The sequence below is a fragment of the Hydractinia symbiolongicarpus genome, chromosome 2 (assembly GCF_029227915.1).
Source record: "Hydractinia symbiolongicarpus strain clone_291-10 chromosome 2, HSymV2.1, whole genome shotgun sequence".
NCBI lineage: Eukaryota > Metazoa > Cnidaria > Hydrozoa > Anthoathecata > Hydractiniidae > Hydractinia > Hydractinia symbiolongicarpus.
This window is the reverse complement of record NC_079876.1, coordinates 26,806,040-26,832,176: the sequence shown is the minus strand read 5'-3', so window position 1 is coordinate 26,832,176 and position 26,137 is coordinate 26,806,040. Positions and strand designations below refer to the sequence as shown.

At 35.7% G+C, this 26,137-nt stretch overlaps 1 protein-coding gene across 1 annotated transcript; it reads left to right on the top strand.

Annotated features, from left to right (window-relative positions):
- The first annotated feature begins 10,500 nt into the window (after positions 1 to 10,500).
- On the top strand, positions 10,501 to 12,008 carry LOC130630431 (uncharacterized). The gene is made up of 2 exons (XM_057443919.1): positions 10,501 to 10,914; positions 10,988 to 12,008. The coding sequence occupies exons 1-2, from the start codon at positions 10,693 to 10,695 to the stop codon at positions 11,360 to 11,362; spliced, it is 597 nt and encodes a 198-aa protein (XP_057299902.1). The 5' UTR covers positions 10,501 to 10,692; the 3' UTR covers positions 11,363 to 12,008.
- The last annotated feature ends 14,129 nt before the right edge of the window (positions 12,009 to 26,137 follow it).

Below are 26,137 nucleotides of genomic sequence, written 5' to 3'. Positions count from 1 at the left end.
ATATAAAATTCCTTTAAATTAACACCCCTTGGAGCTTAACGAGCCATAGTTGCTCAAGCAAATACGATACGTTTGAATTTTATCAATTTTGTTAAAATTTTTAGAAGAATATTAGTCCATAAAATGTTGATATTTCTCTTTAAAAAGTCCTTGTTTCATTTTCATAGATGTCATTCACATTATAATAATCATAGTCCAAACAGCGAAAGGAAAATTTAAGAAACTCCAATGATTTGAGCCTGAATCTGCTCTTATTCGTCTCTTATAAAATTGTTGTTACAAAAAAGCGTAAATTTTTTGTCCAGATATAAAAACACTCAATAATTTTATGTCCCGCTGGTCTAATAGCTATGACACTCATGCAAATGAGAGATCCGGGTTTGAATCCTGGACGGGCCTAGGAAAAACAATTATGCATCTGTTGTTACATTATCGAGGGAAAGAACCCGACTAAATGTGAGGTTTGGTGACTTCCCCGAGTAACATTTACCCTCATTTTTTTATTTCTTTTGCTTCTATGTTCTAAATACCCTAATTTCTTCATCATCATCAGGGACAGAAAGAGTTCAGATGAGCTAAGAAGCAGGCTAAGTATCCGTAGAATTAAAGATGTTATCCAGATAAGAAGATTGAATTGGCTGGGGTACTTGGAAAGAATGGAGGAGCATAATTGGGTAAGAAAGTGTGGAGACTTGATAGTTCCTGGGGCAAAGCCCAGAGGCAGACCAAGAAAGAATTGGCAGGTTATAAGGACAGACTTGATACAGAGGAAGTTGAGTTTAGATCTAACAGTCTAGATCAGATTGGAAGAGGGTCATTAATATACCCCGTCCAATCCATGCTAGCATGGAAAACGGACTTTCAGCCAAGAATGATGAATGATGATGATGATTAATAGACTCTCCTTCAGTTCTAAATCGTAGTTATTCCCAGCGGTGGAGAGTATCGCAAAATTCTCAAAACAAGGCCTACACGGCGGTAATTTTTGTTACAATTTCTCCCACTGTGACGTCATAGTAACGGGCTTCACCCGCGTGACTAACCTGCAAATTTCGTGGTTTTACGATATTTTCCTTAAAAGTGCCTAGCTTTTGAAAGTATTATTCGCAGATATATTTTGACAAGCTCGATGTACGTTTTTATTTTTTATATTCATATATGATTGGAGTTTTAATATAAAACATCACTGCAAGATCACACCCTTTTTTTCATTGTTTTCAAATGAGGAATGTGTAAAACAGACATTCTGTAAAATATTTCGCATTCATGTCTAAAGGTAATTGATCTAAACCATGTACGCTGTGGCCAGATCGTTTGCTCAGGAGAAAATCTTAATTTTCTCTTTACAATGTGCATGATTAGTCGCATTTAAAGTAACAAACTTGACCTAAAACGTGCAAAAAACACCATTTTTTGTGTTTGTTAGCTCTGTGTATGGATTCGGATGCGAATTTCTTGCATGTTGTAAACTGAAAAATTTCTTTCACGTATGTTAATCAAGTGTCTGTAATATCAGTTGAATTGGTTTTGATTTGTGGCCTCACGAATACCTGTTTTGATTCTTGCCAGTTTTATTTGGAAATTACCTGCAACAAGGAGTCACGAGAGCCATTATGAATTTCAAAGCTATCCTATTCCGCCATTATAAATGTATAGCTAGCAGAGAGAAAACTGACAGATTTTTGTGTTTAATGTTATATAGCTATGCAGTGATTCATTAAGCTAGATTAACTGCAGAATAGCTAGCTAACAGATATAATTAGAATTAGTCCAGTTATTTTTTGATAGAAAAACGAACAATGTATGAAATTAAATTAAGATGGCTAGCTATAGCTACTATGATGAGAGAATAATAATGTATCTAGCTAGCTTATAGTTAGCAAGAGAACAATGTATGTTTTTTAGGAGAGAAACTTCTATGAGATATTATAAATAAAAATTTTGTTTTGGGATCTAATTTTGCAAATTAGGTTGCTAAAAATGTTGTATATCGCAGGATTTAATTCATCATTATTGTTCCTCTTAAGGCCTACATAGTATACAACAATATTTCATCTTGTGTGATTATAGAGACATATTGTGATTATTGTGAATAATTGAAAAATAAATTAAAATGGTTCAAACTGCTACAAATGAAACTGATTGCAAAGATGATAATGGAAATGTTGGAAATGATGAGAGTGGGGGGAGTAACACTGATGATATTAAAAATGATGACAATGAAGATAGTGGAAGCGCTAGGTTGTTATAATTGTTTTTTGAGTCATATATTCAGACATTATCCTTATATTTTAGATAATGGGTTGTTTATTTTTACAAAGTACATCAACCAATTCATGACAAAATATTTTTAATTTCAGACTTTGTGCCAAGAAGAAAAACTGTTCAAAGAAGTTGAAACACTGTGGCCCTTGCGATAAAAAACGCCTTGTTTTGACTCATTTTTGGAAGAAGTCTTCTGTTCATATTGCACGCAACATAAAGAAGTTAAAAATACAACACCAGTCTTTGTCTGAACAAAATGCAAAAAGAGGTATGTATTTCCACAGCTATTTGTTTTAAAATTAAATACAAAATGATATATATGTACCACTATCATTAAGTGCCTAAACATGTTGAACCATGATAGTACACCTTGCCTTTCGGCTTGTTAACAAGGATGTATATTTTGGGGGCTCATGCCTAAACATGTTGAACTATTAATGGGGCTCTGAAAGGATGATAAGTGTACATATTAGAGACAGTTATATGTTTATATACGATATATACAAACGAAAAACATGACGGAAAAGTGAATCAAAATATAAAGTTCAAAGTTTAGTATGTTTGTCGTTTGTATATATATACATATACATATGTATAAGAAAATACTTATATAATTCTATAATGTGTAATTTTGGTGTGTGTATAACTTTATATTTTTAGTTTCTGATATGGTCCTCCTGAATGCCAATATAGGTGAAATGCAGAAAAAAGAGGTGGAGTGTCAATCCAGTGTTGAAGACTTGAGGAATGAGGTTCAAGAGATTAGTGACAGAAAACAATACCAAGAGGCGGAACTTAAAGAATGCCAGAAGGAATTTGAAAAGGTAAAATTGCTGATTGAGCAGAAAGGTTATGCAAGGAAAAGACGTGAAAATTTGCCAACAACATCTGACATGATTAATTCTTCCACACATTCTGTAAAATATAGACGTCGGGAAGAGACGAAAAGTCTACTCGAATATATTCATGGTGGAAAAATCGGTTCCCTTTATGGTGCTTGGGACTACCGAAGAAGTACAGCAAGTAAGGAGCAAATGGAGGAGTTCATTTTATCATACAAGAGAGGAAAATTCCTTGAAAATCTTATTGGAAAATTCTCTGAACTTCAATCTAGAAGTGAAGGTGGGATTCGAAAGGCAGTGTTAACAAAGTATTTTAATTATATGTCACGAAGAAAGTACACAATGCTTTGTAAGATACAAAAACATTCTTTCACAGAACATTATTCTTCAAGTAATTTGATTTCATACGGCGATCATAACATCTTGCTGAGAACAAGATCTGTATCTAATAAGACAATTGATTCTTTTGTAAAATCTTTGGATATAGGAGACATCCATCATGTTGAAGGTGGGGTATCACGTACAGTTACTGCTTTAGTAACAATGATTGCCGATTTAAATTTCAGAGTTAAGTCTTTAAAAGATAAATTACTTTGGTTCAATGGTAATACAAACCATTTTGTCATTGAATTTGCAGATGATGGTGCACCAGAGTGGAAAGACAAAACAATGACAATTGCCACCCTCTCCTTGTGGGGAGCTCGTATACGCAGTCGCGAGTTTCATTATCCTCTTCACATGGTGACTGCCCCTGAAAAACATGAAGTTTGTGAACAGCTTTGGAAGCAGCATACTGAAGAAATGCAACTGATTAAAGGCAATATTTTCAACATATGTGATGAGAAAGTTACATTCTCATTCGTACCTGCTGGTGATACTGCTTGGTTGTGTTGGGCTGGGAATGTACTACCTGCAAGTGCAACTTATCCTTCGCCTTTTTGTAACGTTCACAAAAGTCAGCTGCAACGAATGGATGGGTCGATAGGCTATGACTCCAAATCAACGTGGCAGGTACCAAACTGTGAAAACCGCCAAAAGGATCTGGAAAAACTACAGTGTTTTGAGAAGTCTCTACCTACTGGCATTAATAAAGACACCAAACATAAAAAATGCTTGGCTTTTATGGCAGAAAATGGCATACGGCAACTTGGAGAGCCAAGAATTGGCATATTTGCAGACCGTATGAAGCCAGATCCCCTGCACCTTGAAATAAACAATTGGACCCACTGCCTTAATGTTATATACCAAGAAGCTGTTCGGCGAAACAAATTAAGGGAATTCTCCACCATATTAAAAGCGCCTGTGAAATGCAGCAATGATAATGCAATGAGTGGTTGTGGAATGAGGTTTGTGGGGAAGATGATTGAGGAACATTACGCAGATGAGAAAAAAAGGTAACATCTTCAAAGTACACAACAGAATTCAGGTTCCCATGAGCTGATTTAAAATTATGCTATTTTTAAACGATATATACGTGAAACATATTTTGCAATTAAGGTTCTTATGAAAAATGCAGAACTTATCTTTGAATTCGGATAGTTTTTATTTTCCTGTTGATAAACTTTTACATAATTTTGCAGAACTTATTTTTGTGATTTGCTCTAAAAAGATAATATCAATCAGATTGAAAATAAGTTGAAGGTTGAAAACACCTGAAGTTCGATTGATTGGTGCGCAAGCAATTCTACTTGCACAATATGGGCACAGGTTAGTGGATACGCTAAAGTTACAAAGTAAAAGCGATGTACAAGCTGTGACAAGATTAGCGCTTGCTCAAATTGTGATATCACTGCGTGATGTTGGATCGTTGATTAATAAAGTTTACATCAATAACGAAACCTATCCAGATGATGTTTCATTTTTCTGTAAAAAGTATTTTAATCTATTTTCTCTGTTTTTTCCACTGAGGTGTAATATTACTGTGTGGACAATGGGATATGTGGTACCTTTTCATGCCAAAGAAATTTTTAATAACTTTCGAGTTGGTTATGGAATACTCAGTATGCAAGGAAAGGAGTCGAAACATTCTTCAATTAAGCAAGAATTAAAATCCTGTAGCAATCGATTAACAGCTACAGATGAGAAAGGAAAGTGGCATCAATTAATGCGTTCAAGTTTTGTAAGAAATTTTTACCTGCCCTATCATTTCCCACTGCCATCAAATTACCATTCTCATTATCAGTCTCGTAAACCAGTTATGGACATTGAAGCTTGGCATTGCTGCCGTCCTTTGGAGTCAGAAACATTGTGCAGTGTTTGTATTTCGTCACTTCCTCTGCTCGTTTGTGTCAATCAAAAATGTTTAACACAGGAATTGGTTTTAATATTAAAGCCTATTCAATGTAGCAGTTGCTCTGAACGCTTCTCAGACATTAACATGTGCAATCAACACCAAACAACACATCATCAAAAACAAACAGCCACAAACAAAAATTTGGTTCCAAGATCGATGTCTGTTGGGCAACTTAAAGAAGAGTTAAAATTACGCAAGAAGGCAGTAACTGGAAAAAAAGAAGATTTGATTCGTCGACTTGAAGGAACATTATAAACATTATTTCGTTTTTAAGTTATTTGCATTTAAAGATTTTTAGATTTAATTATGCTGCATAAATTATGTCACATTTAAGCAAATTTTGATATTTTCTGTCATCAATAACTTTGGATCTGTTAAAGGACATTGATTCAAACTATATTATAGAGTAAAATTAAATTAATTTATGCAGCATAATAAAACTAAAAATCTTAAAAGGCGAATATCTTGAGAACAAAGACAATTTTTTAAGCTCCACAACGTAAGCTCAAAATCCTTTCTCGTTTTGGGACCCCTTTAATGTTTTTTCCTTTATTCTAAAAAAAAATTTTTTACGGGAAGACATTTTTGTGAATCATATTTTTCTGATTGCGAAACCAGAAAACAATTTTTTGTAGGATAAATTTTTATTATCGGAATGCTTTTTATAAATTCTACTGTTACTGTCTCAATAAGTAAATAAAAATGTGAAATAGTATATACCAGAAGGAACCCTTGGGTTGTGTTGTGTTCACATAGCCCAATTAATGATTTATATGACATTAACACATGCCACCTACCTTGCAATTATGTTACAGTTAGTATATAATATATATTGAATATATTTATACAAGCCTTCTGGCATATTGCAGAGGGTAGTTAAAAATCAAAAGGTACATATAATTTGTTCTATTAGCTTTCTTTTTTTCAAAATTACAATCAACTTTGATTTTTTGTTCCAGAATTTCCAATGAAATTTCAATTGATATAATATATATAGATATATAGTTTACTTTAGATTATTAGTTTTTATTAAGATACGGAAAGTGTTGTAGTTAGTAGATTGGAAGAGCATTTAACAACAACAAAGACAATACAGTATGTAGTATATTCTACTTTTAAGCGCAGTCAACCTGTTGTTACTTTTTACTTTCAAGTACACATTGTACTGTTGTACCAAAAACCTTAGATGATAATGCTAAATATCAACAAAATATTTATTGAAAAATGTCTTTTATTGGACTAACCTGTACAACTAGAAAATTGTTTTTGTATTAACGCCCTGTTGGTCTAATGGAATGACACTCGTACAAATGAGAGACCTGGGTTCGAATCCTGGACAGGGAAAAAACTTATTTTTACATATAAAATGCCATTTATATTTTTAGTTTATTAAAAAATAGCTTATAATTCAAACAAGGATTGTTTTCAGACTGTTGTTTTTCCAAAATAGATAAGTAGACAACAAATTGGATAAAGCTCAAATAGCCGATCTCACATAGGTCCAAACTAGATAATTTACAACTTCTAAATGACTACTAGCTATAAATAAGCAACGCTATGCAAACAATATACTATATTTATTGTTCCTTGAAATGTGAAGCTACGAACAATTTAGCTATACTAACTATACTTCTGCTGCTGTTACTGTTTGAGCACAATGAAGCATTAATGACTGCACATGGGTGTCAACAACGAAGCCATCAGCAGTGTACCGTTGAATATAAAACAACACTTTCAGATGGCTATGTGCATATTCAAGGCGTATTGGTGCATATTCACTAACAGCAACATTCGACATACCATCGTACTGCAAAATGTTATCCTTGTCCTTGCGATATTTGCGTTTTACAAGATAGTTAGTCCCATCAAAACGTACAGGATTAAATATCTTTTCTGCACTAGCTACATTTTTTAAAAAGATTATTATTTTTTGGCCTTTTTTATTTTTACTTTTTGGCAGAACACACTCTACTTCTGCCCCATAATTTTTGCAAAGACAGACTAAGTAACGCATGATCTGCCAAGGTACGGACAATGTAACTGGAGGAACTAAGCCAGTAATCTGACCCCTGCATAACTTAGACAGCATACGTGCACCTATTTCTCGTAAGTAACTATCTATCATGGGGCCTACAAGGGCAAGGTGATTGCCTATCAGTTTTTCAACACCAAATAACATATAACTATTCATACAATAGTCTTTCTCGACACCATTTGCTACATCATTAAACCAATGGCGCTCGAAGGTACCTAATTTTAATTCCAAATCAGTCCAGAAATTGCTATTTCGTTCAGAACCCATTCTTGCGTTTGATAGCTTTTCAGTAACTTAGCTAGCTGGCCAGCACAAATCAAAATGAACCGCTTCAAAACTACGAATGCGGAAATGCAGGTCAATTACTTAGAAGCTACGGGACCGATGAATTTTCGTCGCTTAAAATAATAACCTGTAGAAAAAATCGATTACCGGTTTTTCGGAGAAAAATATGTTACGCAATTTCTGCAAACGGGAGAAAATGGAAAGAATATTACCGCCGTGCTAGACTGACAGTATAATACATGTTTGAATACGGCTGAAAAATAAGGACTTTTGGTCTTTTTTCCGGTTAAAGTTGAGATCCCAATGTGTTCACTGGCTCTTACTTATAAATGTGATGTGAAGTGATGTTTTCTTTTCCACTCATTATGTTTCTAGAGTTATTAAAATCCAATATTTTTATATTCATTCAAACCAAGTTGACTTTTAATTTTAAGTTTAACAAAAAATGTTTAACTTTTTGTATTGGCACATAATTCTGCTAAGATCATTCACTGTATATTGACGTTAAATAAATTTAATATCCTGTTTTATGTATCGAATTTGAAATATTTGCACCTTAATATTTTCTAAGGGGAGAGTTTCTATTAAGGTCCCTGCCTGCCCTCCTTGCCATCACTCACCGTGCCTTTGCCTACCTTTCACATGCCTTTTCTGTTGCCTGCCCCTGCCTTGGTGATTCCTCTTTCTGTTTCCTTGCCTGCCTATAAGCCGTGCCTTTTCCTTACCGTGCTTAATGCCTTTGCCTTGTCTGTGCCTCCCATGCCTTGCATACCCCTGCCTTACTGATTCCTCTTCCTGTTTCCTTGCCTGCTTTTGCTATGCCCTTTTTTTGCCCTGCTTAACAGACCATTTCGGAGATTATGCGCCATTATGGATTTTCAAAGCTCGGTGGTGCAAGTTGAACTTTTAACCCTATATGCCGTAGTAGAAAACTCTCTTAAAAAACACAAAAAGAAACAAGTTTTGTATACACTCTTAGGGTGTTTAGGTCTTCGCAATGTTTTTATCTAAGTAACAGGGGATAACACCAGACAACATTTATTTAGCTTTAACCTATTAATGAATTAGAAATAGTAATTAAATACACGTGTAGGACGTAGGGATACTGAGTGTGTTTTATTATTATTTAACGCTAAAGTGGATATATAATCAACTTTAAGCATATTTTAACGATCGAATTATGCTTCTTACAACGTATGAAGATTTTTTAGAACTTAGTGCGAGGCAGCTGACTGACTTCTTGTCAGCTCTTACAACATATGAGGATTTTTTAGAACTTAGTGTGATGCAGCTGATTGACTTCTTGTCAGCTCTTACAACGTATGAGGATTTTTTAGAACTTAGTGTGAGGCAGCTGATTGACTTCTTGTCAGCTCTTACAACGTATGAGGATTTTTTAGAACTTAGTGTGAGGCAGTTAACTGACTTCTTGTCAGCTCTTACAACGTATGAGGATTTTTTAGAACTTAGCATGAGGCAGCTGAATGACTTCTTGTGGGCTGAATAATAGATGAGTTAATCGCCAGAGCTTTTTCTGCAATGGAACTTATTATGCAAATAATTCAAACAAGCTTCACAGAGTAATTTATTTATTTATCATAAAGATTTACACTTTAGTAATAAATTACTGCTATAATTGCGTGTCCTGATAACGAAACTGATAAAAACATACGTGTATATATAAATAATACATATAGGGCAATGGCAGGTATTCTTTCTAATACCACTCTTAAAAGACTCAAAGATAGGAGTGTTTAAGTAGACGAATCAAGGGATGAATATAAAGATTAGTGTAATTATCACTGAAAAACAAAGTGATAAAAATATCAAAATAATAAAAATTATTTGCAATTAAAATGACTAATGGCTCTATTCCTAGAATCTGAGAGTGAATCTGTTCACCATATCTCTATGGGCAGTGTATTGAAGTTTTCTACACCCATCATAGAGAAGGAGACATATTATTTTGCGAGCTTGAGTTTCACTTTAGGAATAGATAACATTGTAGAGTTTTGACAAGTATTTTGAGAATGGATTATAACGCTCTAGATCTTCACAAATATTACAACCTAATCATTTCTTTACAAATCCAAAAACAAAGTTCAAGTCCCAATCCAAATCCAGTAAGGTATTTCCAAAATCAAAAATTTCTCTCTAAAGTAAGTGTAATCCAAGTTTAAAATCCAATGCAAATATCTTTATAATGCACAAAGCAGCTACACAATTTTAAATATCTAAATATAAAATGAAATTACCTTTAACCAAGCATTAATTACTAATTACAGCCTTATAGCTAGCTACAGTAGTGTCCTAAAAGCATTTTTGGGAGACCTCTAGCTAGCTAGCTAGTTTAAAGGTTTTTAGGATATATTAAGTTGCCTTTATTGTACAAAAAGAAATTAAAAGTACAAATAAGTGCATAATAAAAGTATTTCTTAAAATATTAATACTCATATACTCATATAGTATATATAGTATCATAATATAATACTCATAAAATTAGCATCCCAAACATAAAAACAGATAACAAAAACCAAAACTGTCCTCCGCCAGCACGTCCGTTAGGCAAAAGGCTGAATAAAACGTCCGAGTCCAAAGTTCAACTTGCACCACAGAGTTCCGCAAATCCATAATGGCGCATAATCTTCGAAATGGTCTATGCCTTGGCAATCTCTCCGCAGCAATTTCTATATTGATTTTGTGTACCGCCTTAGCGCGGTCTAAAAATGAATGTGATATAAAGATAATCGTGTAGCAAATGCGAAGAATTTGGAATGCGCATTCAGGCTGGTTCTTAAGGCCGTTTCACATTACAGCAATATATAGAAAAATATTGACAGCAATACATTTATGAATAATGATATCAATTGAAAATTATTGAATTCATTATATTGGAAAATATTTCGAATTATTGCAAATTGTCTCTTTAAATGTCTCTTTAAATGTCCATTTACATTTTGTTGTAATTCAAAATGTCTGAGGAACAGAGAAAAGCGGTTGCTGCGATTATTATTGCTACAACTTTACTTCCGACAAACTTTTCCAAACCTAAGGTTACGCGTAGAATTTGGGTGAAGGAGTGGATGAAAAAACGAAAATCGATCGGTGTTTACGATAACTTAGTGCAAGAACTACGTTTGTATGACGAAGAGAGTTTCCGCAAATACCTGCGAATGAGCCCAGACATATATGAGGTGAATATAATTTTTAACTTGATATTCATGTGAAATAATTCTGAGTTTGATCTAAAACAATCCTTTTGTTTAGCTTTTACTTGAGAAAGTCAGAAGTAAATTAACGAAGAAGACAACGCATTTACGGAAACCTTTGGAGCCGGAGTTGAAGCTGACAATAACTTTGCGCTTTCTCGCTACTGGGGAGAATTTTACTAGCTTACATCATCACTATTCTGTTGGTATTTCAACCATTGCCACATTTATTCCTCAGGTTTGTCAAACATTATATGATACACTAAAAGATGATTTCCTCAAGTTCCCCGAAAACAAAGACGACTGGCTTGAAATTGCATCTGAATTCGAAACGATGTGGCAATTTCCAAATTGCATTGGGGCAATGGATGGAAATCATATTGCTCTGTGGCACGCTCTGACCGAATATTTGTGTGTTTTGGCTCAAGATTGACGAGGTTGGTTTTGGTGAGCTCTGAGTGAAGACATGTGCGGCATGTTGCTGTTGCGTCGTAGCTTGAGGAAATAGTATTTGATCATTCGTAGCAAAATCGTGTGGCTGACTTTCAAAATAATAAATGTTATTTTGCTCCATCTTTTATCTTCGATCGTATGTTTCATTTACTGTTATTTCAGACAGACAAATTTCGAATACTTTGCTGATTCGATTTTTCTATTGTTCGGAGAACAATTGAGTCTTCTCACAACAAAAGAATTTCCCTTGCAATATTTTTTAATTCAAACCGTGTTTGAATTAAAAAGTCCTGACAAGTATTGAAAGCGATTGCGTAATGTTTTTTCGAACGTGTCTCAAAAGTTGGTTTCACATTATGTCAATTAATTGAGGCAATATTTTTCAATAGTTATCAATAATTTCCAATATATTGGATTCAATATATTTCTGTAATGTGAAACGGCCTTTACTCAAACGAATGTGCTTCAATGTCAATCCATGATGATAGATAGATAGAAGTGCATATTTTACATGGCTAGCGTCACAAATATCGAGGGATATACCCTGTCTATTGTTTACAGGAGGGGACATGGCTTTGATGGGGAGTCCTAGCTCTCGTACTCTGTGTAGGAGACCGGGGTTCGATTCCTCTTGACGGCGATTCAACATGGCAAATGAATATTACCATAGCCCCGGGTTAACCCAAGCCATGTGAGGGAAATACACGGGCTCACAGTTTCAAAGGAATACCGCGCGCGCATATCATAACATACGTAATGCACATGCGCGCACAAAAAAGGCATTAAAGAATGTAAACAAACAACGTAGAAATACGAGTCCCTATCTAGATGTAATAATCCGTTTTCAGCTATAATTGATCTATGTATGACAAAAATAAGACGCATGCAGAGCAGGAGAAACCGAAGATCGCTGTTTTGTTTTCCATCTTTGTTTGGAAACTGAGACAGCAGTGTAAATAGGGAGCTTCAGGGGCGGATACAGGATTTTTTTCTCCTTAGGCGGATTTGCGAAGCGAAGCTAAGTCCACGCGCAATTTTTGCGTAGCAAAATTTGCGCGTGATAAAACAGCTGGGGGTCTTGGGGTGCGCTGTAACCCCCCCAAGTGGGGTCTGGGGCGAAGCCCCAGAAGCTTTAGCTTATTTATCTATTTCAGCACTCAAAAATGCAGCAGACAGGACCTTCACATGTCCATTTCTTATATGTTATTGGAAAAAAAAAACAACCATAAAATTCATAAATAAAAGCCAAATAATGTTTTCAGAAAAATTAAGGCTAAAATTAGCCAGCCAGCAAAATTTCTTCTTTCTTCCAGATTCACATACAGATAAATGAAATCCAAAAATAACATTTTTTAAAGATTAGAGGATTAAATTAATAATCCAGTCAAAATCTTCTTTCTTCATTCAAAATCTTCTTTCTTCTTTCTTCCAGCTTGCACATCAGGTAATATAACCAACCATGAACAAAATGAATCTGTCATGAAATGGGTCAAATTGATCAATTGTCAAAACCAACCAATGAATAAATGAATGAACAACAATCAAAACTGAAAATTTTAAACTAAATTTCAGTACACCAGGTCAACATGAAGCTTAAAAAAACATACTCCCTTATATACCAACTTACTTACCTACTTCCCTTACCTACTTACTATACCTACTTCCCTTACCTATTTCCCTTACCTACTTACTATACCTACTTCCCTTACCTACTTCCCTTACCTACTTCCCTTACCTACTTACTATACCTACTTCCCTTGCTTACCTACTTTCCTTACCTACTTCCCTTACCTACTTACTATTATCATTGCATTAGGGGAATACTCGCACCCACCAGGCTGACTTAAGACAAGTATTATCATTGCAGCTAGCTGTTTTGTTACCTTAACTTAAAGTATAACCGTCTTTAGACAAGTATTATCATTGCAGCTAGCTGTTTTGTTACCTTATTAACTGAATATTATTTATACTACTATCATGGATGTATACAGAATTTATGAAAATAGCCTAAATCTTATCAATCACATCTAAAAAATTTAACAATCAGATGAAAAGAAAAAGGGCGAGGGGAGGGGGGAGAGAGAGAAAAAGAGCAGAGAGGTAAAAAAGATAACGGGGTGGGGGGGGGGGGGGGGTAACATGGTAAGTACTATCTATTAACATTTCTTTATCATTAGTTATATATCTCAAAACATGTCATGTCTTAAAATTTTAGTCTTCTGTTATCAATGGAAAATTTATTTATAACTTTATTTATATCAACGTTTATTTCTTTATGGATGTGGAGAAGAGCTAAGCCATTTAGTCTATCGTTCGACATAGTACTGCGGTTATAATTTTTTAATCGTCGTAGTGCAGAAAAGGACCTTTCACATTCACATGAGGTGACTGGTAATGTGCCTAAAATTCTTAGGGCCACAGTTATATTTTCAAAGCCAGGAAAATGAATTAATTTAAGTGTAGAGGAAACATTATCTGGTGCATCAAATTTGTACGAAGTCCAATATTCTTCCCACAAGTCCATTTCAGCTTCAATAGCTAAAGAATTAAATTGTCTTCTTCGTAAAACTGAACAAAATTTCTGAAGTTATCCTTCCAAGATTTTTGGTGATGGTGATGGTAAAGAAGAGAAATCATGTTGGATGGAATTACTGCAAGACCAGCATAAGCTGCTAAGGAACTAGGTTCAAATCGTTTACTAAGTTCAGTGCTTAGGTGATCTAGAATTGGAATTGTTAAGCTGCGCAGGTAGTAACTAGATATAGTATCAGCTGATACATTACTTCTATGTACCTGCCGAGAACAAACTCTAGGTCTATTTTCTTGCACACGGACTGTAGACGCTAGGGAAACAGCCTCTTTGTACCAATTGTTGTGATAATCATTTGCAGAAGCTCTTATAGTTAAGGACATATTTTTAAGACTTTGTATAAGATGCAAGCTCGATAAAAGGTCAATAGTTTTTCCTTGTAAAATCTTTGTAACTGGCAACAATAAGTCCATTACTGACCGTGTTACAACTAGTGAAACAATAAAATCAAAATTAGTAACAAGATGCAGAAGGGAGGTAGCTTTTGTAGAAGTATCACGGTTACATTTCTTATCAAGATTCATACTCATGTCCTCCAAAGTGTATACAATTGCAACAAATAATTCCTGAAAAATATCTAAGCCAATTATCCGTTCAATCCATCTAGTCCGACAAACATCAATTAACTTTTTCTTTTTAGCTTCAGGACAATGTCGTAAAATATTTGCCTCTAGGAGCTGTTGCCTAACTTGAGACAGGTTGAAAAAATAGGACAATTCCTTTACTCTTTCTAGGGTATTTTTAACAGATTGGATGGAGCATGAGCCACAAACACTTAAATTTAAACGATGGCGTGACAGTGAGTGTATATAGCCTTCCTATTTATTCTTAAAATGTGAGCTGACAGTCCATTTATATGTCCAGAAACAGACCCTGCCCCATCATATCCTTGCCCACGACAATTTAAAATATCCAAAGATAAATCTTTGGAAACACATTTTAGCAGAACTGAGGCTAAATCTTTTCCTGCTAACCCTTCCTCACAATAAATATATCTTATAAAATCCTCCCTAATATCACAACTGCTGTCCACAAAACGTAAAACCAGAGACATTTGTTCCTTATTAGAACAATCAGCTGCCTCATCTGCAATTATGGAAAAAAACTTATTTCTTTTAACCTCGTTGACAATAGTGTCAGATATCACTGAACCACAACATGATATCAAAGCATTTTGAGACGTTTTCGAGATGTATGTAGCATTCTTACTGGCAGATTGTAAATGTTCTTTTAATACATTGTCTCCTGCACGTACCCTAAAGTTTAAAAGTTCACGAAAATTTCCAGCCCCCCCTTGCGAGTATTCCCCTATTTTTGGTTGTGAATCAGGACCATCTCTGTGGCCACGCAAAGCTATGCCAATTCGCCCACACAAAATAATTGTATCAATGATTGGAATCAGTTTTTGCCTGTTATCGTTAATACTTTTCTGTAAATTTTGGTCAATCAATGTGTCAATTGATGGCCTTGCCCCAGACATATTATCAATAAAAGAATTGAAGAGAAGAGAAGTATTTACATGTAAACCCTGCTTAGACGAACAATGACGTTTAAAAGAAGGTACTGCATCTGGCCAATGTTTTTGAGGTTCAGAAAAAAGTTTGGTGACCTTATAAGATTTACTGGGAAATCTGTCTCCAAATAGGACACAAGGAAGACAAAATGCACCATCCATAGTAGGCGAATATGCCAGCCATGAAAAATCAGAAAGCCATTTATACTGAAATTTCCTGTTACTGACAGGGAAATTGTAAGTGTTATCTGGAATGAATAAATTTGTAATAAGTTTACGAATATCACTTTCCTTTAATTTAGCAACTTTTTTTCGAAAAGATCCAACATCATTTTCACAAACATAAACCATTTCAGGTTCTGTACTATCAACAGTGGAACAATTTTTGGAAATTGTGCTAATACTGGAAGTTATAGCAGGTGATTCATATGTTTTAACTATAGGTTTTGTTAAGAAATTAAGTTTTGTCTGTAATTTACCACCTACACACATATTACCGTCAGTAAATACTTTTTTAGGAAAACATAATTTAAGTGATTGATCAGTCTTTCGTTTTAAAGAAGAATGAACGAGAGGCACGAAATGGTTGGACTGAAATTTTGAAGATAACATAAGGCCTTCATAACAAAACATTATGTGTAGATCAGCCTTCATTGAAACATGCTTACGGGGAATTATTTTTTGGTTTATACAAACCTTAAACTTTTCCTCTCCAATATCAGGGTAATATGAGAATATAATTCTCCCTGTAACTGAGGACAAAGCTAAAAGGCAAAGGAAACTTGACCAGTTTTTGTCATTTAAATTTAAGACAGCTTCCTCTTTTATAAGCTCTTCCCCCTCTTTATTGCTGTCACAAGCAACATGGGAAACACAGAAAAATAGAATATTTTTCAGAGGACTGAAAGAACCTCTCTGCTCTTGAAAGATGGAAGAAAATAGAGGATGATTGGAATAAAAATTTGGGAAGAGAAAAAGTTCCAACGATACCAGAAGTCGTAGCAAGTCCACCAACATATTGTTACTTCCCAAACACAAGGATGCTGAACTGTATAAACAATTTCCAGAAGCTTCAGATCTACAAAAGTGAACATAAAAAATTTGTTCACTTCACTCTACTGCAAATCTACAACAAGAATAACAGCTGGCTCTATTATTGTCATTAAATAGTCTCGATGACCCAAATAGAAACTTTTTGTTTATTGTAGTGAACCCCCTTTTGTTTATTGTTTAAAAGCTTAATAGCGCTTTGTCACCACAATACAATTAATTTATTTTTAAACATTCCTTAGTGATTATCAACAAAAGTAAAAATAGATAGTTACCTCAAAGCGACGAATGCTTTCTCTCTTGCATACCCAGGAATAAAATGTTCAACACTGAAATTTCTGCTTAACAACTTTTTCTCAATCTTTCTCCAATGATCTAATGTTCCAAAATCAGGAAACTCTGTTATTTTATCTTTCAATATCTTATAAAGACTTTTACATTCGCAAATATCATTGCTTTTTACAGCAAGCACAACCCGATCCCGCAAGCTCCCATCAGAAGACATGTTGGATCAGAAAGAACTTCAGAATTGCAGTTGGCCGAAGCTGGCCGAACCCATTAAACAGACCGGCTACCGCGAGGCAATAACAATAGGAAGAGTAAATTATTCCTACGCACCCATCCCCTAATATCAATCTTTCTTTCACCGTAAATTTCGACTAAAGAGAGTCCAAAAGTCCACACTTCGGCGAGATTCTTTTTACGTCACAAATTCTTTTGTTTTAACCAGAGTCCAAAAGTCCACACCTCGGCGAGATTTTTCTCGACGTCATAATTCTTTTGTGTTTCTTTTGTTTAAGAGAGTCCAAAAGTCCACACCTCGGCAGCCGCCGAAGTCGACTGTTTTTACGGCAGAAAACAAAGGAATCGAGAGAAACAAAGTCAGCGAAATGCGGCAAAATGTAGTTCGACTACCGTAAGAACCATAGTACTTCGGCAAAGCACATCGAAGGAGAGTCGAGCCTCGGCAAACACTCCTGAGTGGAGATAAGAATATTACCTCGGATCCTGGGCGCAAAGGAATCTTATTAAACGCTTATAATAAAAATTATGCGTTGCTTTAAATCAATTTCTATATTTAGATACACATGATTTTCTCATTGGCAAAATTTCTCCTTCGGCGAGTGCCGAAGTGGCCGAAGTCTAAATCCGCCCCTGAGCTTAAGCAGCGGCAGCAGTGAATAGAGGAGGCGGTCGTAATTGAATACCGCCTTCAAACAACCATCCTCCCTCAAAAACATGTTAAGCTTCGACAAGGCGGAGCTTAAAAAAAACACGAAAAAAACATAAACAATTATGGCAGAATTCAATATTCCATTCACCTAATGCATCATAGTGCCAGGTTTTAGAGAGATTAGAGAAGCCCTTTTATTTGGTTACTATGATAACGTAGATGATAAGAATTTTTGTTGTTATATGACTTATTAGATCATGAAACCCAGATTTTCAATACTGGAGATATGCTGAATTTGACTTGGATAAGCTAAATGAAGATGAATGTATTGCTAACTTCAGGTTCAAGAAAAATGACATTTATCTTTTGAAAGAACTTTTTCCAATACCAGATGAAGTAGTTTGCTATAATGCATCGAAATTCAATGGTATTGAAGCTTTGTGTAATTTTTTTGGGACGATATGCATGACCAGTAAGATATGGATCCATGATACTAATTTTTGGAAGATCAGTTTCTGCGTTGTACATGGCTAATTATAACATTTTAAACCATATTCATAATAACTATGCCAGACTTTTATCAGGATTCAATCATCCATGGATGTCTCCTGCATCTCTTAAAGAATATGCTCATATCATTGATGATGTTATCTCAAATGGACTTACAGCAAATTTGTTTGGACCAGTAAAAGGAAAAAGACATATGTTGCTATAGCACAGTCTGGTCTTCTTGGACTACTTCAGCAACATTCGCATGGTACAGATAGACGTATAGTTTGTATATATGGAGACCCAGCCTACCCTTTAAGAAGGCAACTTCAAGCACCATTTAAAGGACCTAGATTAACATCCCAACAAACTGATTTTAGTAAAATTATGAGTAAAGTTCGAGTTTCTGTGGAATGGGTTTTTAGGGATATTGTGAATTTTTTCAAGTTCATTGATTGTAAAAAAAATCTTAAAGTTTGTTTGAGTGCTGTCGGTAGAATGTACTTGGTGTGTGACTTGTTGCAAAATTGCAGGACATGGTTATATGGAAACATAACATCTGGTTACTTCGATTGTGATCCACCATATATCAACACATATTTAGCCTAAATGCACACAGTTTACCTTTATTCACGAGTTCGCACACTCGCTGCTTTCCTAGAAAGCAATTATAAGAAGCTTAGCAAGGGGGCTTGGCAATTGCCTTGTCTTTGGATGTAACGACCCCACTTATAACCCCAGTTCTGTGGGGAGGCTAAGTTGGCTCACTTAGTCTACAGGGTTAACGATTCTGCTATACCTGATGTTACGAAGAAGCTATATATGGGGTTTTCACTTCTATCTTTCTTGTTTCCGTGACTTTACATCCACGTTCATTACTCCACTGTCTTCAGGCTGGTCCTGACTTCGGCTGGTCCGAAACAAATGGCTGGTCCAAAGCGACAACTACCCGTGTAAGGCTGAGTGTTGGGATCCCATAACACATGTGGAAAGCTACCGCCAGGTTCACAAGTCCTGGCGCTCGGGTGGTTGTCTACTCATATTTATAGTTTTATATTTATTTATTTATTTTTATATTAAATTCTTTGTTGTATTGTTGTCATTATGTCTGTCTTCTGTTTTCATGTTGTCAGTTTTTGTGTACCGACCGTTAGTTGTACGTATTGCTGTCTTGTTATCTCAAAATCATATGCACTGTTCTGACCTGTTTTATTGACTTAGATCTTATCATCTGTAGGTCAGACTTTACTTTAGAAAGATAGGGATGTCTAGTTTCTGCTGATAACCGTCCGCGGACCTCTTCCAGGTGACCCTGCTAGACATCCAGGGTACTTAGGTTCAGAAATATGGGTCGAAACCTACCTGCCCTGGGTTAAAGTTCTGTTCATCTTTTCCATTGTGTTGTGTCCTTTTTTATTTTTTTATATTTTTTTAATTAATTAATTTAAAAAATTTAATTAGAGGCATATTCTCTAGAGGAGTACAACCTCTAGCTTGTTTCCAAAGACCTAAACAGGTTGAGTTCATCATCGCGGTGGCTTGCCACCTCTTTGTAAATTATTTTCTCTCTTAGACGCATTTTCTCTAGAGGAGTGCAACCTCTAGCTTATTTCCAAAGGCCTAACAGGTTGAGTTCATCATTGCGGTGGCTTGCCACCTTTTTGCAAATTATTTCATTATATTTTATTGAACATTGTTACTAGAAAAGAAACCTGATTAAAAAAAAGTGAAATTAAATGTAAAACTTTCACTTTTTTAAAAACTTCAGATATATACATAGTAAACATAAATACATTGCCATAAAAACTAGATAAAATATACACATATTAACATAGTGGAGCAAAAAATCTCAATAAAATCTATAAAATAAAACACTATAAAATACAACTTTTTTTTACTGAAGATTGATAAATCAATGAAATCAAAACAAGAAATACAATTTTTGCATAGGGACTATGAAATAGCCCTACAACCCTTAAGTCTCCGGAGTTTAAGTTTAACAGCATTAAATTATGGCAAATAGAACAAATAAGAAATAAATGTCAACAATAAAAAATAATTTCAACGCAAAAAAAGTCCATTAAAAAACCACCAATAATCTATTGGTTTTTTGTGTCTCTAGCCATCAATAGTTGGAGCATCGCCTCATTTTGTCTTTGCTGCTGATCTAACAATTTTTGCAAATTTTCTTCACGTTTCGCAGCAATCACAAGATCTTTTTCCCTCGAAGTCTTATCAATATTCATTTTCGGGTATCGTCTCCTGATCTTCGTTTCATTTTTGAATCGGATTCTGTTGCTGGCTCATTGGATTTTCTTTTGCTAGTCTCTGCGTGAGTCTCCATGAACTGCCGTCGCATTTCTGTAGCAGTCTCGCGTTTCTTTTCTGCTGCATCATTGTTCTCTTCACGTTCTTTTAGTGTTAAAAGCTCGATTTCTTCAAATTTTGCTACGCTATCTTCCATCGCTATCTCAAATTCAGTTGGTTCTTTGGAAGCTATTCCAGTTGCTTTTTCTTCGTCTGCTTTTTTGTACTTGAATTTTTTTTTGGAGACTCATTTGTACACGTTCCTTTATCGATAACCGGTTCAGCTTTAGCCTGTCTCTTGTTTTTCAGTAGCGATTTAGGACAAAAGCAGCAGCGTTCTGGAATTTTTTGGATTAGTAATTCACATAAGTGTTTTTGTAGTTTGAAAGGTGTGATTCTTTCTGTTTTACGTAGGGTGCTAAAGGTACCATTTTTGTAATTTAGTTTATATTATTGTCCCATTGTAACTGCTGTTGGAAATTAACACCAAGTATCTTAGTTCAGTCAGTTCTATTTAAAGTTCTACTCTGTTTTGTCGTAAAGATCAAAGAACTTTGTTTTATCATAGTTTAAATTTAAATTATTTTCTTGTGACAAGTCATAAATTACGTCGACGTAAGTTTGCAGTACGTTGATAATTTTTTCGATGTCAGTTGGCTTCCAGTGATTATAAATGTTGGAATCATCAAAAATTAAAGAAAAAAATTTATTAGCACAGGGTTTGATCACACCTGATCTTGTCTTTGCAGAGCGACGACTCCACTTATTACCTGAGTCAAACAAAACAAATAATAGCAAAGTTGGACAGAAAACAGTTAAAACTTACTTACGGAAGAGATCGGGATGTTTAGTTACTGCTGATGACCGTCCGCGGACATCTTCGAGGTGACCCAGCTAGACATCCAGGGTACTTAGGTTTAGAAATATTGTTCAAAACCTACCTGATCTTGAATACACTTCTGTTCATCTTTTCACAAGTGTTGTGTATTTTTTTTGTGTGTGTGTTTTTAATTATTTCCTTAAAAAGAGGGAGAATAATACTGTTGGATGCATTGTCTTTAGAGGATTCTAACCTTAATTTATTTCCAAAAATTTAACCGGTGGAAGTTCATCATTGCGGTGGCTAGCCACTTGTACATTATTTTGTCGCTTGTTCTTCACCTTAATTATCATTCCAACTCTTTTGTCTATGTATTCAACTGGGATCAAAGAATTTTTTTTTACACGGGGGAATACACGTTTTTGAACGCCTGCCGAGCCAGTTTACTATTCTGGCTAGGGTTACCATCTTCCAAAAACATTTTTTATGGGATTGCAACTCTTCAAGTGTTGGTGGGATGTGGGATACGGTTCGTTAAAAACTTTGCAACATCTGGCCACTAATGTGTCAATGTGTCCGCAGTATTATTTGCAAAGAATGACGACTTTTTCAAGACTAATGGTCACAAGAAAATGCGCGCTACCAAAGCTAACATGACTGCCTTTGGTTGTGCAATTTGGGTTCAACTCCTAGTCTTGTCGTCGCCCGGCTATAGTCCTTGTGGATTTGGCCTCGTTGCTTATATTATAATTATGCTGGCGTTCAGCACCATCTGGCTTCGGTTGTGCAAGTTGGGTTCAACCCCTCGTCTTATCGACTAACAGCTATAATCCTTGTCTTAACAAAATCACGATCCAAAATTTGTGTTTTTGTTGGGGTAAATCCCAACATACAAAGTGGTCTTACACATTGCGCAAGCTCATCCTTGACTTCCGTAGACAATAGTTTTTCTCCAAGCCTAACATTTGCTTACCGCTTTTATTCAACTGCTGCATAAGTGTGAGGATAATTATAGTGTAACAGTTGCTACGGTAGTCACGCCACAAAAGGAAAGCTGAAACATGTGAGAGTACACAAGTTCTTTGAGAGCCTAATTACTCTAAGAAAATGAAGAATAGAGTAAAATTACAAATACCACCAAGACACTTATAGGCTAAGGCTGTAGTTTGACCATTGTCACCAATCTTGCATTCCGTTATGATCAGGCATTTTAAAATGAGAGTGAAAGGAAACTTGTATGACAGATTTTCTGTAACTTGCAACATTTGTTGTGGTTCAACGAAGACGAAACTTTGTGCTTGTACTGCCAACATATTGGAAGCAACACTTTACACATTGCACTAGGTACACAACATTACTAGAATTACAGTTCATATTTTCACCTTGGATTTTGTAAACAGCTGAAAAGGATTTGTCTGATTTTAGATTTCTCCACATACTCACAACACCACAAAGCTTTTGGCCACACCTTTCGCTCCCTCCTTCCTTATTTCTAATGGTGGGTAGCTTGGCACGTACCAACATGTCTTTAAGACTTTCACCTCTTTTAAATCCTCCAATGAAAGGTGTGGAAAATACGTCGATTAGGCGTCAGAAGAAGGTGAATAGCATACGAACATTCTTAACTTTCAATTAGGCAGGGTGGTGAGTTAAATGAATTACCAGTTTTCTAGAGGCATTTAACTTGCATTCTCTGTCCAACAGTTCATTTGATGCGTGTCATACGGTTTGATGCACAAATCCGTGCTAAGTTGGTTATCCTGCTTCGTCACCTAACATCAAGAAAGTTTATGCTTTTATCGCAATAATCAGCTGTTAACTTAATTGGGGGATGGCAGCTATTAAGTTGCTTTAGAAGTTCTTTGAGAGATTCCTCCCCGTGCTGCCATCAATAACCCTGTTGTCCTTAGTCAAAATATGGACAGGCTGGACAACTTTCTCTGTAAGGCTGAGTGTTTGGGCCCTGTAACACATGTGGAACGCTACAGCCAGAGTTACAAGTTCTGGCGCACAGGAGGGTTTTATTTAATTCTTTTTTATATAAATATATTTTTCACATATACATTTTTTCTATTTGTGTTCGATCTGTAACCAGTCTGTTTATGTTGTTAGTCTTATGTTGTTAGTTTGTCTTGTGTCGTATTGTTTGTGATAGAAGGATTGTTTTTCTCTTTACGACTTTCCTAAAAAACTGTTTTAGGTCCAAGTTGGACAGTACTCATGCTTGTAAGGAGCAAGATAGTGTATTCAGCACCTTCTTCTGGAAGCCGAATCCCTGTTTTGACAACGACCGTCCCTGTAGACAAGATACTTCAGTGCAGCTTGCTATATTATAAACCTTTTTGATTCGCCAGTATCAACAGACTTGTGTCTAGAATTACCTCCCGTATTACTGCTTACCCTTGTACCATTTCCATACCTTTTACCGTAGATGGAGAAGTGAATGTTGTAAACATTTTCAATTAAAAGCTATTACCAGCCATTGCGGCAAATTAAATAATTACCACTACACAACCGTAGCCTTTCACTAAAATGTTCACAGGTGGATACATTGCAACTATAAAGCGGTAATTTTCTGTGATGACCCTATTATTATCAGCCGCAAGTCATACGTTTTCTTTAGGTGGCTTGAATGGACTCAGTCTTTTCTTTGGAGAGTAACGACTTCACTTATTACCTCAGTCAATTTAAAAAAGGATTAAAAAAACCAAACCAAACAAAAATATATTAGCAGGGGGTGATTACACCTGATCTTGTCTTTTGAGAGTGACGACTCTACTTATTACCCGATTCAATCAAAACAAAGAATAGTAAAGTTGGACAGAAAGCGGTTGAAGGTTGTTTTAGGAAGATTGGGATGTCAAGTTTCTGCTTATGACTATCCGCGGACCTTTTCAAGGTGACCCAGCTAGACATCTATGGAACTTAGGCTAGGTGGCTTGAATGGACTCAGTCTTTTCTTTGGAGAGTAACGACTTCACTTATTACCTCAGTCAATTTAAAAAAGGATTAAAAAAACCAAACCAAACAAAAATATATTAGCAGGGGGTGATTACACCTGATCTTGTCTTTTGAGAGTGACGACTCTGCTTATTACCCGATTCAATCAAAACAAAGAATAGTAAAGTTGGACAGAAAGCGGTTGAAGGTTGTTTTAGGAAGATTTGGGATGTCAAGTTTCTGCTTATGACTATCCGCGGACCTTTTCAAGGTGACCCAGCTAGACATCTATGGAACTTAGGTTCTGAAATATGCGTCGAGGCTTACTTGCCATTGAATAAATTTTTTAGAAAGGGGATTCATACTAGGTCTTGTCTATGGAGAGTGACGACTCCACTTATTACCCCAGTTAAAAAAATATCTATATATTAGCAGGGGGGTTTGATCACACATGATCTTGTCTTTACCTGAACAACAAAGAATAGCACAGTTGAACAGAAAGTGGTCGAAGTTTACTTTATGAAGATAGGGATGTCTAGTTTCTGCTGATGACCGTCCGCGGACCTCTTCGAGGTGACCCAGCTAGACTAGGTTCAGAAATATGGGTCGAAGCCTAGCTGCCCTTGGTAAAGTTCTGTTCGTCTTTTCAAATGTGTTGTGTCCTTTTTATTTTTTTATATTTTTTTAATTAATTCCTTGTAAAAAGGGAGAATTGTGCTTTTAGAGGCATTTTCCCTAGAGGAGTACAACCTCTAGCTTATTTCCAAAGACCTAACAGGTTGAGTTCATCATTGCGGTGGCTTGCCACCTTTTTGTAGATTATTTTCTTATTGCTACTGTCCGAAAGGATAACGAGTGACAACCTGGAAAAACAGATTGACACTGAAAAAGACTAGACCCTTACTTTTTATTTATTTGCTTATTTTATTTTGTGTGTGTGTATGTATATGTGTTGTTTTTCTGTTATTTTTCTGTTACATGTAACATCACACTCCCTATTGTCAGTCATCAGTTATAAGTGAAGTATTCAGCAATAGACAGATAATACTATCACGCAAGGGGTCAATAGGTAGAGTCGTGGGATGGCATGAAAAACATGCCTGCTGAGCCCGCGTAAAAGTTGGCAGCCCCAACCCAATTGTTATCTGTCGCTTCCACCAAGCTTAGGCCGGCCCATGGAATTTTTATGGTCTACAACAAAGTAAAACAATGATACCCCCAACAATATAGACCCTGACCGTATTAGGATTAGCCCTCCGGATTTCGATTTCGCTATTACTAACTCCTCTGTCCTTTCTGCTACCGGTGATTCTTCATTACTCCCTTCCACTAAGCATTGGACATTAGAAACGTGTAAAGTTGTTTTGCAAGACATGCTAGCTGTTGATACCACTGAAAAGTCTTGGCTGCTGAAAGCTAACCCGGATAACTCCCACAGTGTTCTTTCTCAGCAGTCAACAGAACCTCACCATCTTAGCATTATGAAATGGAAATAACCTATTGCTTGGCAGAAGTCAATTGCCACAAAATTGTGGAATTCCCTTGATGATGAAGTTTTCCACAATCTTCTAAGCTCTACCCATTGTCAAAAAAAGTGGAGCTGTTGTAATCAACAATTTACTACCATGCGTTGGAAAATCTCGAATGCACGCCGGGCTTTCTCTAAGAATCCTTATCAGGCTGGAACAAATATTTTAGATCCTAAATGTTCAATAAAACTTGAAATTGCCCAGGAAGAAATGGATTCACACAAACATTCAACCTTGAACGATCCCTCACGCCATATACCTCTTTCAGATCTCCCTGGATTGCCTTCAACACCAAATCTAGTCTCAGCTATCGACTCTTCCAAGCTAAAGTTCAAGGATTTCC